General features: G+C 40.2%; 1 protein-coding gene across 6 annotated transcripts in view; it reads right to left on the reverse strand.

The window, feature by feature from the left end:
• Nucleotides 1-30: 30 nt before the first annotated feature.
• The window catches only part of tax1bp1b (Tax1 (human T-cell leukemia virus type I) binding protein 1b), a 30010-nt gene continuing 15197 nt past the window's right edge, over nucleotides 31-14843 (reverse strand). The window contains exons 6-18 of one of the 6 annotated variants that reach the window (XM_053681377.1): nucleotides 13667-13815; nucleotides 12771-12861; nucleotides 11917-12102; nucleotides 10961-11212; nucleotides 10682-10837; nucleotides 8849-8918; nucleotides 8560-8678; nucleotides 8218-8343; nucleotides 4412-4498; nucleotides 3498-3675; nucleotides 3206-3357; nucleotides 1543-1625; nucleotides 31-1235 (exon numbers count right to left, since the gene is read on the reverse strand). In XM_053681377.1, coding sequence (XP_053537352.1) covers nucleotides 1034-1235; nucleotides 1543-1625; nucleotides 3206-3357; nucleotides 3498-3675; nucleotides 4412-4498; nucleotides 8218-8343; nucleotides 8560-8678; nucleotides 8849-8918; nucleotides 10682-10837; nucleotides 10961-11212; nucleotides 11917-12102; nucleotides 12771-12861; nucleotides 13667-13815 — 1851 coding nt within the window. In that variant the 3' untranslated portion in view covers nucleotides 31-1033. Of the gene's footprint in view, nucleotides 1236-1542; nucleotides 1626-3205; nucleotides 3358-3497; nucleotides 3679-4411; nucleotides 4499-8217; nucleotides 8344-8559; nucleotides 8679-8848; nucleotides 8919-10681; nucleotides 10841-10960; nucleotides 11213-11916; nucleotides 12103-12770; nucleotides 12862-13666; nucleotides 13816-14843 lie in introns of all 6 variants that reach the window. The other 5 variants (XM_017471524.3, XM_017471516.3, XM_017471507.3 and 2 more) reach the window with 5 other exon arrangements.

Raw genomic sequence — 14843 nt, forward strand, 5'->3', positions numbered from 1 at the left:
TAACCACACCGGCAATTCAGCAGAACCAGCTATTGTTCCAAACAAAACTTTATTGGTGTATATCAGAGTAAGAAGACACACGTACAAGAAAAAGGTATCTAGAAGACCTTACATTATTAACTTAAACCAAAGTAAACACACATTAGTTTGGTTAACTGAGAACAAATTAAGTCTAGCACTGGGCAGTGTTCAGTAGTACAATGCTGTGTACAGGTTTACAAGTTAATCTCATCCATTCTCTGCAGGATAATTACTAAATGTAGCACACTTTTTTGTTGTTGTTGATGTTTTTGACATCAAACTCTCTTGAGCATAACCTTGGACTAACACGTTCATTTGATAATTTCCTTTTAGTCTGAATCTAGGCTTAATTTGTGTCAAGGAAACCAGACCAAGCAGTTTTGAAGTCAGTGCACAGTGACAGAAGCATGCAACTAAAATATAATAATGGCTAAAGTATCAGTTGATTTAAATAGAGGGGGGAAAAAATGCTCTTTATAGCCTGTTCTTCATGTGTGATATTTAAAAGCATTTTCTAAAATAGATTATTTTATGACTATATGATCAGCTTGTTGTGTATAAATGACTACTTTGCCCTGACAGTACAGAACTGTGCTAGATCAGCACAGTGGGGGAAAATAGGTCATACCTGACATTATTTCATAAAGCCTGGAGAGCGCTTGCCGTTACATGTGTTAAGATGTTACACTGGCTATATGATTACGCTTGTGACAAAGTGACAGTGAGTTAAGTCTGTACAGCCTTCTCCAAAGAACTAGTAAATAGCACCCTGAAAATCATTCATCCTGCGGTATCTCAATTCGATTGTGTTAATAGTAACCCCACCTATCTCATGGGTAATGTGAGCTTAAAAAGAAATCCTTAACAAAGAGATAGTCATGAGCTAATTAACTGATTGCTTCGAAGTAAATGCTCACAGCGTAACATGCGGCTAAGAGTTAACAGCTGCAGTTTCGAGGTGATAAAAATGAGTTTAGAATAAATGCGGTGAAGATTTTCCTCTCTGGCTGGTCTAATCGAAGTTGAGTATGTTGCCATCAAAATGAGTGAGCACATGCTTCTCGAACAGCTGCTGGTCGCAGTCTAAGGGGAACTGCTCGCTGCACATGGGACACACCTTCCAGTGGCTCTCCACATGCTCCTCGAACTTGGACTGGTCATAATTCGGAGGGAAGATGACCTCACACAGGGGACAGCGCTTCTGCAACTCTTCGCTGTAGGAGAGCAGGAGAAAGTTGGTGCATGAGAAAATGGTAAATACAAACCAGTCAGAAGAGGGATGGAGAAAACAAGAGAACAAAAGAAGGCAAGGCGAATAAAAGACGTTTGTGCGTAATAAGCTGTTTTGATGATGCCGGAGAACCAACGGAGTGAGGCAGTAAAACAGCATCTGTGTGTTGGGCGATGTGGGTGGCCCATACAGCTAATTCAGCCACAAACACAACTCCTGCAGAGCTCAACAACATGACACATGACAGCACTTTCTGTGTGGTACTTTCTCAGTGCTTTTGTGCATTTTACCTGGTATCAAAGCAGAACGGCATTTGTCCGTCGTTGAGGAAGTGGGTGGCTGGCTCGCTGACCGTGGCCTGGTTGTTGGTTTGCTGTAGAGTGAGTACACAGGTCAGAGAGCACTTATTACTGTTACTACCTTTGTCAGCATTAGTATTAACATCTAGTATGTGCCACAATTCCTCTCTGAGCTGAATTACTCAATTAGCTGCAGTGTTTGGAGGCAAGCTGCAGCGTCCTTAATGAGCCTCTAAGTTCAGATCTGGCAAGCTCAGCTAATCCCCACTCAACATAGCAGAGAGGGCACAATACAAACCATAAAAAGCTTTTCCACCAGATAACGTGGCACGATACAGATATTATAAACCCAAAACTTTACATACCCTGGTATGTAACACAGGGGTGTGTGTCTGTTTCTTATTACATAACTGTCTGTGAAGGTAGAAGGAACTTGTATAATACTTTGCAGCACTGTCTATTTGGTCAAGCAGGAAATGCTGGGAAATTCCTTGGTAGACCTTCTCATTTCATATACTGAACTCAAGATCTCCCTTGTTTTTGATTCTCCAAACACATACTCATGAGGGTTTCCATAAGGTTCTCCATGATGGGGATGTGGTCTAACACTACTACTGGAAAAACACTGTGCCATGCTGTCTGGTAGAAAAATAACTCTAGCTAGGACTGCTTCATATGGCACGTGTCTGACGAGTACTGAAACAAGAGTGTTCAATACTCTTAGTTCCCTGGCAAGAAGGGTAACCAAAACACAGGGTTTTGTTTTGTGTGCTTGTAATTTAACTCCATGCCAGCTACCATGTCTATTTTCATGGTGGGAAACAGGTTAAAGTGTAGTAAAATATGAAGAATTATCTGCTATATAAATTCAGAAACTAAAACTGGTCACACTTAATAAAAATCTTTTCATATGAATCAAATTAAAAAGTGTTCTTGAGGAGTTGAAAGCATCACAGTGCTCTAAAATATGCCTCAGAGATACTGGACTTTGGCATAAGAGGCATACTTGTGACTGAGTCTGAAGTGGAATTAAGCACAGGTCACTTGACAATGGAAATAATGAGAAAATGTTGGCTCACAGAATTGCTGGCATACCGTGATGTACGGTGCAGTGCAATCAGGCCTGCTGTGCATATTGCTTGGGCCAGGACAAGTCATTTAAAAAGGACCCCCAAAGAATTATTCACACAATCCTTGAAATATAAACAGTTACATCACATAATCAAACTATAATGCATTCTAATGTGATACTCGGGTATTGCTTTAAGAACTTTGCAATACACTTCCTTGGGTTAAATGGTCCTTCCCTTTTGAATATTTATTTTCTTTTTTTGTGCACCTGACTTAACTGAAATCTTAGGAAACCTACATGAAAGTAGCTAATAGACAGACCCCCTACAGATAAGAAAATGTCTGTGATTACCAAGAAACCATGGAAGCTCTTACCACAAAAAAATAAAATAAATAAATCATCAGACCAAATCATTTTACAAAATTGAGGAATTATTAACTTGATGAAAAACGGCCTACATTTTTTAAACAATGAAATTAAATTAAATCTCAATGGAAAACTTCACTGGTTGTCCCCCATGAGACTGGGTCTGAGTGAGAGAAAGTCCTTGCTGGTGTGTATGTGGAAGCATTATCCACTCACAATGTTCGGCTGCTCCTCCGGTTCCTCCAGACCATCAGGGCGGCTCAGGTTGCGGGCAGGCTGGCTGCACACCACGTTACTGTCCCAAGATGGAGGTCCAACAGGAGGAAGCCTAGGCATTTGATCATCTGAGAACTCCCCATCTGCACTGTCTAAACCAAAACATACACAAAAGACTACCCTTCCTTATCTGAAGGTGACACCAAAGCTATTTAAATCTGGATATGTTTAGTTTTTTTTTTTCCTTTCAGTTGTTGGTGCACTTTGTGTGGCATGTGGACAGAACACTGACCCCTGCTTTCAGAGGAGTATGGGTTTCCAAACATCAGCTCTGTAGGACGCTGGGCCACCAGTAAAGGAGAGGGGACATCTGGCGGATATGGCAGGGGGTACTGTAGAAAAACTGGAGGCACATCCAAACTGCCATCCTCCTCCTCATCTTCCTCACGGCTAGCACTTCTCTGCAGCTCCTGCTATCAAAGACAAATTTATTAAAGTTTAGCCAGTGAATGGAAACAAAAGTAATACTAGGTAACTCTAAATGGCAGTGCGGTGGCAATGAATGATTTAAACGCCCTAGATGGAAGCTACATTTAAATTTTACTGTTACTAAATGCAGCTCGGCTGCCAAACAGAGGCAACATAAAAATAAAATAAAAAGCTTAAAGCAGCAAACAATTTATTGACGGTCATTCAGATTTCCATCAGTTTTCCTTTCTCTCCATCTTTAGCTCTAGACAATACATCATCTGCCGCAGTATTTTAGCTGCAGCGCTGTGGACGCACTAGCCACCCTCTCGCACAAACAGTTTAATTAGCCCCTTAATTAAAAACTCCTCTGCCTGTTCAAAGGGATGCAAAACGTTGCTTTTTACTGAAGTTTTCTGCAGGCGCCAATTTAATTTACAGTCTCAGCCTCAAATTGGGTCATTTTGCTAGTTGAAGCATCAGGCTCTGTGCTCTAGCTACCTCTCTCAGCAGTGCTTTCTGTTTTTTGGATTTTTTTTTTTTTTTCGGGGCTGCTGTGCATCCCTTTCTGTGGTCCAGAGTAATTGAATGGAAAATGAGGCCTTGCTGGCTCTGCTGCCCCAATTAGAGAGATACGTTAAACCCAAACCAGATCCTGGGAGGGGAAAAAAAACAAGCACTCTGCGGGCATTTTTAGATTGGCACAAGTCTTTAAAGAAGAAAAATGAAAACCCGCACCCCTTCCAGTTTCTCCTTCTCTTTGGATAAAGCAGCAAGGCTGTCCTTCAGCTCCTTCAGTTCCCGACCCTTGGCTGCTAACTGGCTCTATGAGATGAGGAGGACAGTAGTGCAATATTAGTTAATAGCATATGGTGTTAATAACTGTGAAGACTAGGGGTTTAAATATCCAGGGGGGGGGAGAAAGAAGAGGAGAATTCTTCAAGCTGAGTGTTCTTTTAGCATTTATGCGAATGGGTAAAAATGGGATAAGATTAATCTTTAACATTAATATAAATCATTACTTGCAGTGAATAACTCACTTCCATCACTGCTGTACAAGAGTCATCCTACTATCCTTCAGCCATGTTACTTGCGGTGTTTAAATGAAGGCACAGTGAGCCAGCTGTTACATTAGGCTGTCTTGCATCAAATATCTCTGTCTGTCCTTCTCTTGTCTCCATGTCTCGTGTATACAGCAGTAAAATGCTGTCTCCACTCTGTGCTCTTATAAACCTGCCCTGTCTATGCAGTTGTGCTAACAAATGATACCACTCGATGGAAAAACCTTGAGTCAAAGCAGCTCTGCACAGACAGAAGAGAAGCAGTGCAGAGGCAAGTGATCAGGGCTCAAACTGTCTTAGCACTTTATTTACAAAGCAGCTCAGAGCAGCAGTTATGATCTACAGTCAGGTTTCCCAATGGGTGGCATGAATAAGTTACACTTATTCATACATAAGTGTACAGCACAAGAAAGTCATTTAGTGAATTGTGAGACTACAGCAAAATCCGTCTGGGTTCCAACAAACCAGAACAATTTATGGTTTGTGGGACAGCACCTATTGATTGTTTACTATAAAGGTTTTTTAAAGTACATTTGTGTTATGGCTGGTTTCACTATAGTTTACATTAATGTCCACCACAAAAAAAATCTAAATTCTTGGGTTTGTGATACTGTCATTCAAATAAAAGACTCCAAAACTCCAGTGCATAGCAGGAATAAAATAATATTCATATAAAAATACATGAATTCAATATTAAAAAAGTATTTCATATTTACTACCCTCACTAAGCAATTACTCTGACTGTGAATTATTAAGTTCCACTATCACATTTATTAAAAATTTGAATGTGCATGACAAAATACATATTTATATACTGACTACAGTTGGCAGCAGTCCAATACCCTTGAATAGTATTGGTCTGATGCCAGCAAAAAATGGTGGACTGGATACTGCAGATAGTTTAGAGCTTCAGTTAAAACAATAATTTTAAAGTTTAGTAGTTTTTAATAGAAGAGAATCTCAGATAAGTATCAATATCAGCTGATGCGTAAAGTTTCTGTATCAGTACTGGTATCAGAAAAGTAAACGTGGGTTCATATAGAGCTGCAACAACTAATCGATAAATTCGGTAATAATTGATTGTGAAAATAGTTGTGAATGAATCTCATTGATTAGTCGCTCTGTGTGTGGCACGGGGTGCATTTACTCACTAAGTTACTTCTGTCCTGAAAACACACCGGAGAGTAAGTACTAAAGTCATGTCCCAAATAAAGTACTATATACTTACACTATGCAATGTGTACTCTAGCATGTAGTGTAAGAATTTTAGAAAGGTAATATCAGATTAATTGATTAACCGAAAAAAATTACCGCCAACTAATCGATTATAAAAAATAATCGTTAGATGTGGCCCTAGTCTCAAACCATCTTTAATATTTAGCGTGTTTCATGTAATTTACAGAGGCGTGCCAACAGGTCTATTTTTATAACAGAGGCTTTCCTTTGGGTCCAATTGTGTTTTTACAGCTCTGGGTAAGTTAACTTACTTTTTAGTACCATTTTTTGTTTGCATTTGTTAGCCAAACAACAATTCGTTTAAAAATATATATATAAATAAAATAAAACCTTTTCAATTAATAAAAATAATAAACTAATTATAACTAATAAAAAAAAGAGAAAGTCCAAAAGTTATTTCCAACCACCTTTTCATGCATAGATATACTTTTCTTTAAATCATGGTTATGTTTACAGAATAGCTCTAAAACAAGATATTTTAAATCTGTGTGCCACACAGTGAGAGGTGAAACACTGGGTGTTGATTAACTCCTGTTCCTTCTGCTGTAAATATGCTAGGAATTTAGCTAGACTTTAGACCATGTGAAAGGGGAAGAAAACATCCAGTGGCACTGGAACTATGTTTAATGTTTAGGAATTACAGCCATTTTTAAAAATAGTCCCTCCATTTCATTTTCACAGGCTCAAAAGTAATTGAACAAAGTAACAATTATAAACATAAGGATTTTTTAAATACTTAGATGCAAACCCTTGGCAGTCAATGACTGCCTGAAGTCTAGACATAACCAAATGCAGAGTTTCCTCCATTGAGATGCTTTGCCAGTCCTTTACTGCAGCCGCCTTTTTAGTGCTTGTTTGTGGGTCTTTATACCTTCAGTTTTGTCTTCAGTAAGTGAACAGCATGCTCAATTGGGTTGAGGTGAGGTGACTGATTCAGCCAATTTCAGAACTTTCCCTTTCTTTGCCTTAAGAAGCTCTTGGGTTGCTTTTGCAGTGTGTTTTGAGTCATTATCCATCTGTACTGTGAAGTGCCGTCCTATCAGTTTTGCAGCATTTAACTGAATCTGAGCAGAACATATAGCTCCATACATTTCAGAATTAATCCTGCTACTTCTATCAGCAGTCACATCATCAATAAACACCAGTGACCCAGTTCCTTTGGCAGCCCTACATGCCCATGCCATAATACTTCCTCCACATGTTTGACAGACGATGTGGTATGCTTTGGATCATGAGCCTTTCCCTTCCTTCTCAATACTCTTCTGCTCCCATCATTCTGTTACAAGTTAGTTCTGGTTTCATCTGTCAAAAGAATCTTGTTCCAGAACTGGGCAGGCTTTTATATATGTTTTCTAGCTAAGTCTAATCTGACCTTTCTGTCCTTGAGTGTTACACCAGTGGTTTGCATCTTGATGTAAGCCCTCTGAATTTACATTATGGAGGCACTATTTGATTATAGACTTTGACAAAAGATATGCCTACTGCCTTGAGAGTGTTCTTGACTTAGCTAGATGTTGTGAAGGGGCTTTTCTTCAGCAAGGAAAGAATTCTGCGATCGTCCACTTCAGTTTACTTTTGTGGTCTTCCAGGTCTTTTGGTGTTACTGAACTCTCCAGTGCATTCCTTCTTTTTAGGAATGTACCAAACTGTTGATTGGACCACTCCTAAAGTTTCTATCATCTCTCTGATAGGTCTGGGGGGGTTTTTTAGCTTAATGACGGCCTCTTCCCCCTGCAGCGACACCTCTTTCGACTTGCACAATGTTCCATGAACAGCTAAATGCAAAATTAACACTTGAAATCAACTCCTTTTATTTCCTTAATTTGTCATGAAATGACGACTAAAAAGGCCAAACCGGGCCATGGAAGTACTTGTCAATCAATTGTCCAATTACTATTGAGCCTGGGAAAATGGAGAGACTGTTTAAAAAAAAAAAAAAAAAAATCTTGACTGCTTTTTTTCAAATCTATTGTGGTTGGTGTACAGAGGCAAAAATACAAAAACTGCATCGTTGTCCAAATACTTATGGACTTGACTGTGTAATTCACTTTGAAAACATTAACAATTATTTCCTACAGTGTAATCACAGTATTTAAACAGTATAGACTGATCAGTGTATATTTCTATGAACTGCCCATTAAACGTGGTTCTGTCTAAGAGAAGACAGGGAATGCCTCCACAGGAGGAAAAACTGATTTCACTACACACATGGACAGGTTACACATTGGAACCGTAGGGGGCGCTGACCTTGTAGCGGTCCTCCTCAGCGGCCAGCTGCAGCTTCAGGCTCTCGTTGATCTTCACCTGCTCTTTCCACTTTAGCTCAAGCTTAGCCAGCTCATCCATCAGCGTGCAATTGCGCCCCTTCTCTTCCTACAGTACATGTCACATGTACAACATGTCTTTGTTACTAGCATGATTGTAAGTGTAGCATGTGCCAGAAAACAACCATAAACGCCAAGTTAAAAGCAGGGTGCATGGCTGTAACTAGATGCACATGTTGATGCACTAGACGCACATCATGTCTGGCATGAAGATTAAACAATAAAAGGAAATGATTATTAATACTAAAGACGCAAACTGACTTACACACAACATCTGTTTGCACTTCTTGTATTTGTCACTCTTATCAAACACATCCTTACTGACACCCTTCAGCTTGCCCTGAATAATAGCATCCAGCACGTTGTCTGATGAGCCAGGGCTCCCTGTCACAGAGATAAAAGCTTATTGTTACCTTGATACCTTTATCGTCAGCAAAGAAAACCGTTTTTAACTACAAGGATCTGTCTTTTGAATTACAGTCAGAGAAAGTCAGATGTCTAAAAAGTTAATACACAAATTGGATACTATTAAGCTCGGATACACGAGGACTTACCTGGCACAGAGGCCTCAGGGCTGCCAGACAAGGGGCCAGTTGCTGCATCTAAACCAGGACTTCTCTTTGCCTAAAAAGAGCAACAAAGTCCTGCCACTGAGCACTGTACCTATAGTAAGCATGAACTGATGTGTTGCTTATCTCAGTGTGAAAAATATTCTTGTTCTTAAAGTATCACTGAGCTCAAAAACGTTATTTTTTAATACTGGACAGCTGACTGATTTATAGACTGTAGTTTTGGTCAAGAACTAAGCTCCCTTTAAAACATTTTTAGTATTAGATTTTGATGCAGTGAAGCCTGTCACATCTGCTATGCAAATTATTGGCGGATTTGCATATTATCCAAACCTGGCACATTAAGCCAGCTACATAGCTAACTTGGGTAATATTAGTGAAGAACAAAGGTATGTTCTAATCAGTGAGGTTGCTGTTAAATAAACTGCTCAGTATCAGGCAATAAAAATCTGAAATCAGTCAATGAAATCCAACTCAATCTACCTGTGACAAATTTCCTCTTTTTTTTTTTTTTTTTAACAAGGGAAAAAGGTGGTCCAAGTTTCTTGGGCTTAAAAATACATCTTAAACAATTTATTGCCCTACACAGATTAGTGTTTCTGATTTCGAATAGCACATTCATGGGTTCATTAAAGCGCACCTATTATGGTTTTGAAACGTGCCTAATTTTCTTTTAAAGGTCTCATACATTTACATGCATCCAAAGTCAAAAAACACTTTCATGTGCTCATAATTTAAAGTGCAGTATTACATTTCCCCCCCAGTGTTAAAAACGACCCGTTCTAAATGATTAATTCTAAACTCCTCCTTTCAGAGAGCATATTGTGACATCTGTGAATGTGACTGTGACTCTGATTGGTCAGATGTCACAGTCTGTTGTGATTGGTCTACCACTGTCAGCATGTTTCAAAAAGGAAACGCCCACTACCATAACGACTTTAAGCTCCCGTCTGTCCGCGAGCAGTCGATGAAGACCAGAGGGGGGGCTTTTTGTTACAAACCTACGTAGGTTAGTACAGGAAGTAAAGTCTGGAATTACTAACGACTCAATTCAGCTGTTCAGAATCGCTTCCTTCTTTTGGGAGTCAATCACTCCGTTTGTCATGCACTTTGATTTTTGAAACTTTCCAGACTTTTTACATTCACAAACAGCTCTAACACACTGCATGAAAGGTAATATTTAAAAACCATAATAGGTACACTTTAATATGTACTTGAATAATAAATAATACAAAAGGCACAGAGTGCTTTCTGTGTCACGAAAGATCAGCAGTACCCACCCTTCCTCTGGCCAGCCCTGATAAATTAAGATATAACACCAACTTGATACAACCAGCTGTAATATTCAAACATTCGCACGTTAACTAGAACAACTGTGCTTGTTTTGGGTGGGAACCGGTAGATCCCGAGCAGTGTTGCCTACTCTTTTCAAGGGAAAGTAGCTAATTCATGCTCAAAAAATTCAGATAAATTGCTTTTCTTACTTGTAAATTTAACCAAGAAGAAGTGTGCATGTGCAAAATATGATGTTTCTCTGTGATTTTCTTGTTGGGAACGTAAGCGCACACAAGCGTAACTCAGTCAGGCCTGAGTTGACCGAACCTGCTCGCTCACCTCATATAATCAGCAGCTGTAATGTGAGGTGGAAAGCTGTACCGAGTGCAGGACACTTACTAACAACTGTTCAGAAAGTTACTAGATTTGTCACTAATCTCTTTTTGAGACAAAGTGGTCAAAAAAGTCAGCAAGTTGTTAAACTGGCAACACTGGCATAGCGTTGAACTGTGCATTAGATTATACATTGGTGTGTTTACTCACCCCTTGCTGCTCAGAGAGTTTGACCACCTGTTTCTGCAGTCTCTGGCACTCCTTGTATTTCTCTTTATAATGTTCTGCAGCCATCTGCAACCTGAGCTTTAGGTCTTCCACTTCCCTCTGCAGCTCAGCCACAGCCAAATCCTCAGACTCCTTACGCTGCTAAGAAACAGTCACATCACTTTTACACCACATGACTGCAAGTTCAAACTTGGCACACAAAGTTGGTTGCTCAAATGTAGAATAGGAATTCTGGAAGTGTCACAGTGCATTACAACTTACTGCCTCCTGCATGGCTGAGTTCTTCATTTCCTCCACTTGTTTTTCTAGAAGGCTGCACTCAGCCCGTGCCTCAGCTTGGCCCTGTCTGAGCGTGTCAGCCTCCAGCTTGACTCGGTAGAGCTCAGCCATGCTGCGATCCCGTGCGCTGGATGAGTCCCGCAGCTCTGCAGACAGCATGGTAGCCTGCTGCTGAGTTGCCTGCAACTGCTCCTCTTTTTGCCTCAGCTGCTCCCGCAGTGCCTTGCTCTCTCCCTGAGAACATACACACAAACACACACACACACACGTGTCACTTGCATGCAAATACACAAAATTTAAAAAATGTTCGACTTTACTTACCTGGGGCATTATCTAAATAAATTTACCAGTAAAGCTTAAGTTTTGCATTTCAAACCATTTCACTGGGATGCATGCATTCACATTTGGCATGAAATTCTCTTTACACAGGCTGCGAATTTATGTTTCAGTTTGTTTATCTCCTGTGTCAACTGTCTACTGTCTTCACCATCCTCTTCTGGTGATTTGCTCAAAAATAAGCACACCCCAGACAGTGATAATTATTTGACATTCTCGTTCTCTGCATGAACTCCCATGGGGGTCAGGGGACCAAATGTTACTAGACTGAAGCTGACTACTAATGCAGCAAAGCATGTCAGTTTAGTGGCTAGTTAGTGGCTAGCAAGAAAACTCATAGGATCATGCATTAAGTAAGGAGAATGTTTTACTAGCTCAGTGCAGTTCTTCTTTCTCATTAGTTTATGTTGCCTCCACTCTGCCCTTTCCCACTTTTGCTTTCTCTGCTCCCACTATCTCTCGCCTCCCCCTGACCCTGAGCTGCGTTCATGTCACCACCAAATTCGAAACAAGGCACAATGATTTCTTAGAATGGATTGTCAGTTGTCAGTTTCCAAAATCTGCCCAAACGATAGAGAAAGGAGTGTGTAGATTTATATTACCGAGGGGGAACTGTTAGCCAGTAGCTGGCGATGCTGCTTGTCTTTCTCTGCAAGACAGGCTTTGGCTCGTGCCAACTCCTCCTTCAGCTGTGCGATGGTATTCTCCTTATTCACGTCCACTGATCTTAGCATCTGCAGCTCAGCACTTAACTTAGTGTTCTCTAGCTCTCGGTTCTTCAGATGAATCTGGGTCACACACAAACATATACACACACACACACACACACACACACACACACACACACATACATACAGAAAGAGTGAGAACTCCGTGACCTCATTTGTCTAAGACTCTGAAACTGTGGCACTTGAGCACAAACGGTCCATAATTATCACCAGGCTGCATTTCTGCTCTGCACGGAAATGCGTTGCCTAACTCTAATTATAAGAGCAATAAGAAAGCACCGGCAGCACTGGGCTAACCCACACAGCCAGGGGCAACAGCAATGAGGTGTGGGCCTAGCTGTGTTTCCGTAGCTACAGCTCCATGTCACGCCTAGTTCCTGTGCCCACCACAAAAAAGCAGCAGAGACATGTAAAGCTTCCTGTGTGAACAGAGCCAAGCCTGTTCCCAGAGAGCAGGTAAACTGAGGGGGAGCACAAACCTAATTAAGGTCTGCTGTAAGAATATCAGTGGTTAGATTTACTGGCTCTGGCTACAATGGGCCACCAATGCACTCTCTCTTCAGACACCCGAGCATCACAGCAAATTTCCTCATCACACGTACTGATAGATCCAGACGCTCAAAGATGGGTAAGATAGAAGCCATTTCTTACTATTTTCTTGTCCATTTAAACATGTTAAATAATATAGTATTCTACAGTGATTATTTTGGTGGTGTTGGACATGTTACCTTATAGAGCTCTTTCTCATCCTTCTCATTCTTCAGCTGAGACTCCAGTGCTTCTTTCTCAAGAGTGAGCTTCTTCACTCGATCTCTCAGGCTGTCAGATAGGACATTAAGTAATCAATAATCCTCACTCAGAATTCTTACTCAAGTAATTAAGGTACAGAATTTCTTTGCTAATCTGGAGTACGTATTAGGGTTTGACAATTTCAAACTGAAAATATTACACGTCACAGTATCACAGTATAAAGTAACAGGATGATTTAAGAAGGACACACAATGCCAGTGATGTGCAGCACCATGGTACATATGTGACCCCCGAACATCCCAGTGTGCCTTAACACTGTCGCCATCCCATCCCTGCAGGGTCCTAGCACAGTCACAGCATTCCCTAACACCTATTACATATATGCATAATATGCCACATCTTATAAATCACTCATTTATTCATCACTGTACAATGCAGCACTGCAATTGGCGGATGCGACTAATTTCTGTCTAATCTGAGGAGGTTAACATTCGAATCACTAAAAGCCAATACAGACTGACACACACAAAAAAATCTGGTCACTAAAGATGGCAGTTAAGTCATAATTTGCATCCTGAATGGGAAAGGCAGAGATCACATTTCATTCTTCCATAAACAACTACTAAACTAAAAACTGTAGGTTGTGTTTCATTTAAGCCACCTCACAACATAATGAGGCCTAGGATATGCGTGACAAATATGGCTGTAATTTGACTTGTGGTGCAACCTGAAATATCTGAAGTGGATTTTACCAGTTTGAGAATAGTAGTGGCAAGAGTAACAGGCTGCAGTGTATAAGAAACTTGCATAAAAATTAACACATAGACTGTAGGACTGGAATAGTAAATCTGTATTTTGATACAAAAACACACACCAGTCCAACTCGGTCTCCTTCTGCAACCCTTTCTGGGTGACCCCAATAAGATCGTCTTCCAGCTGCAGCAGCCGTGCTGTGTTCTCCTCCATCCTCTTCTTCACTTCCTCTCTCTCCTCCTGTAAGCTCTGAGAGGACAGCTGTAGCTCCTAAAATATACACATACACTTCTCAGTATTCGTAAAACTTAATGTAGACACGCCAACAGGAAAAAAAAGCATAACAAAAATATTGCTGCACAATCCAGCAAATACATCATTGATTTCTGACACTCACATTAAATCAGTTTTAAAACTCTCCACTTTATCCTGACACTTTATCCTGCTATTTGAACTTTTAAAACTGTTGCACTGTAAAATCTTACTTATTTTTTTGACATAAAAAAAGTGTATTATGTGACTGTAGAGACCTATCAAACACCCAGGAAAACATCCATCAGCTAAATCATAACAAAAATCATTCCTCCAGAATTCCCCTCTACTGTATCCTTTTAGGAGCAAAATCTTTTTCAGAATTATTCCAGCAGCACATAAAACAACATATAAAAGTGCAGTCATAAAATTAACAGCCACAAATGGGTGGGCAAACTCATCTCAACTCAGTTTTCCCTCTGTGCTCATACAAATATATTTCTAAAAACTCCACTCAGTCACCGAATGATAGCTGCAATGATCGGATTGATGATGATTTATCACATAAATATTCACTGATTGCATTATTAGGAACACCTGTACATCTAATCTTATCTAAGCAGACAATCGTGTGGCAGCAGTGTAATGCAGATACAAGTTAAGAGCTTCAGTTAATGTTCACATCAAACATCAGTATGGGGAAAAGGTGTGATTCCAGTGACTTTTGGCATGGTTGATGGTGCCAGATAGACTGGTTTGAGTATTTCAGGAACTGCTGATTTCCTGGGATTTTCACACACAACCATCTCTAGAGTTTACTCAGAATGGTGTGAAAAACAAAAAATCTTCGTGTGTGACTGTTCTGTGGGTGGAAACACCTTGTTGATAAGAGAGGTCAGAGAAGGAAAATGCACCTGATGTGGAACCTGATGTGGTCTTCTGCTGTTGTAGCTCATCCACCTCAAGGTTTGATGTGTTGTACATTCTGAGATGCTTTTTTTTGCTCACCATGATTATAAAGAGTGCTCATTTGAGTTAGTATAGAC

This window comes from Ictalurus punctatus, chromosome 1, assembly GCF_001660625.3.
Source record: "Ictalurus punctatus breed USDA103 chromosome 1, Coco_2.0, whole genome shotgun sequence".
Taxonomy (NCBI): domain Eukaryota; kingdom Metazoa; phylum Chordata; class Actinopteri; order Siluriformes; family Ictaluridae; genus Ictalurus; species Ictalurus punctatus.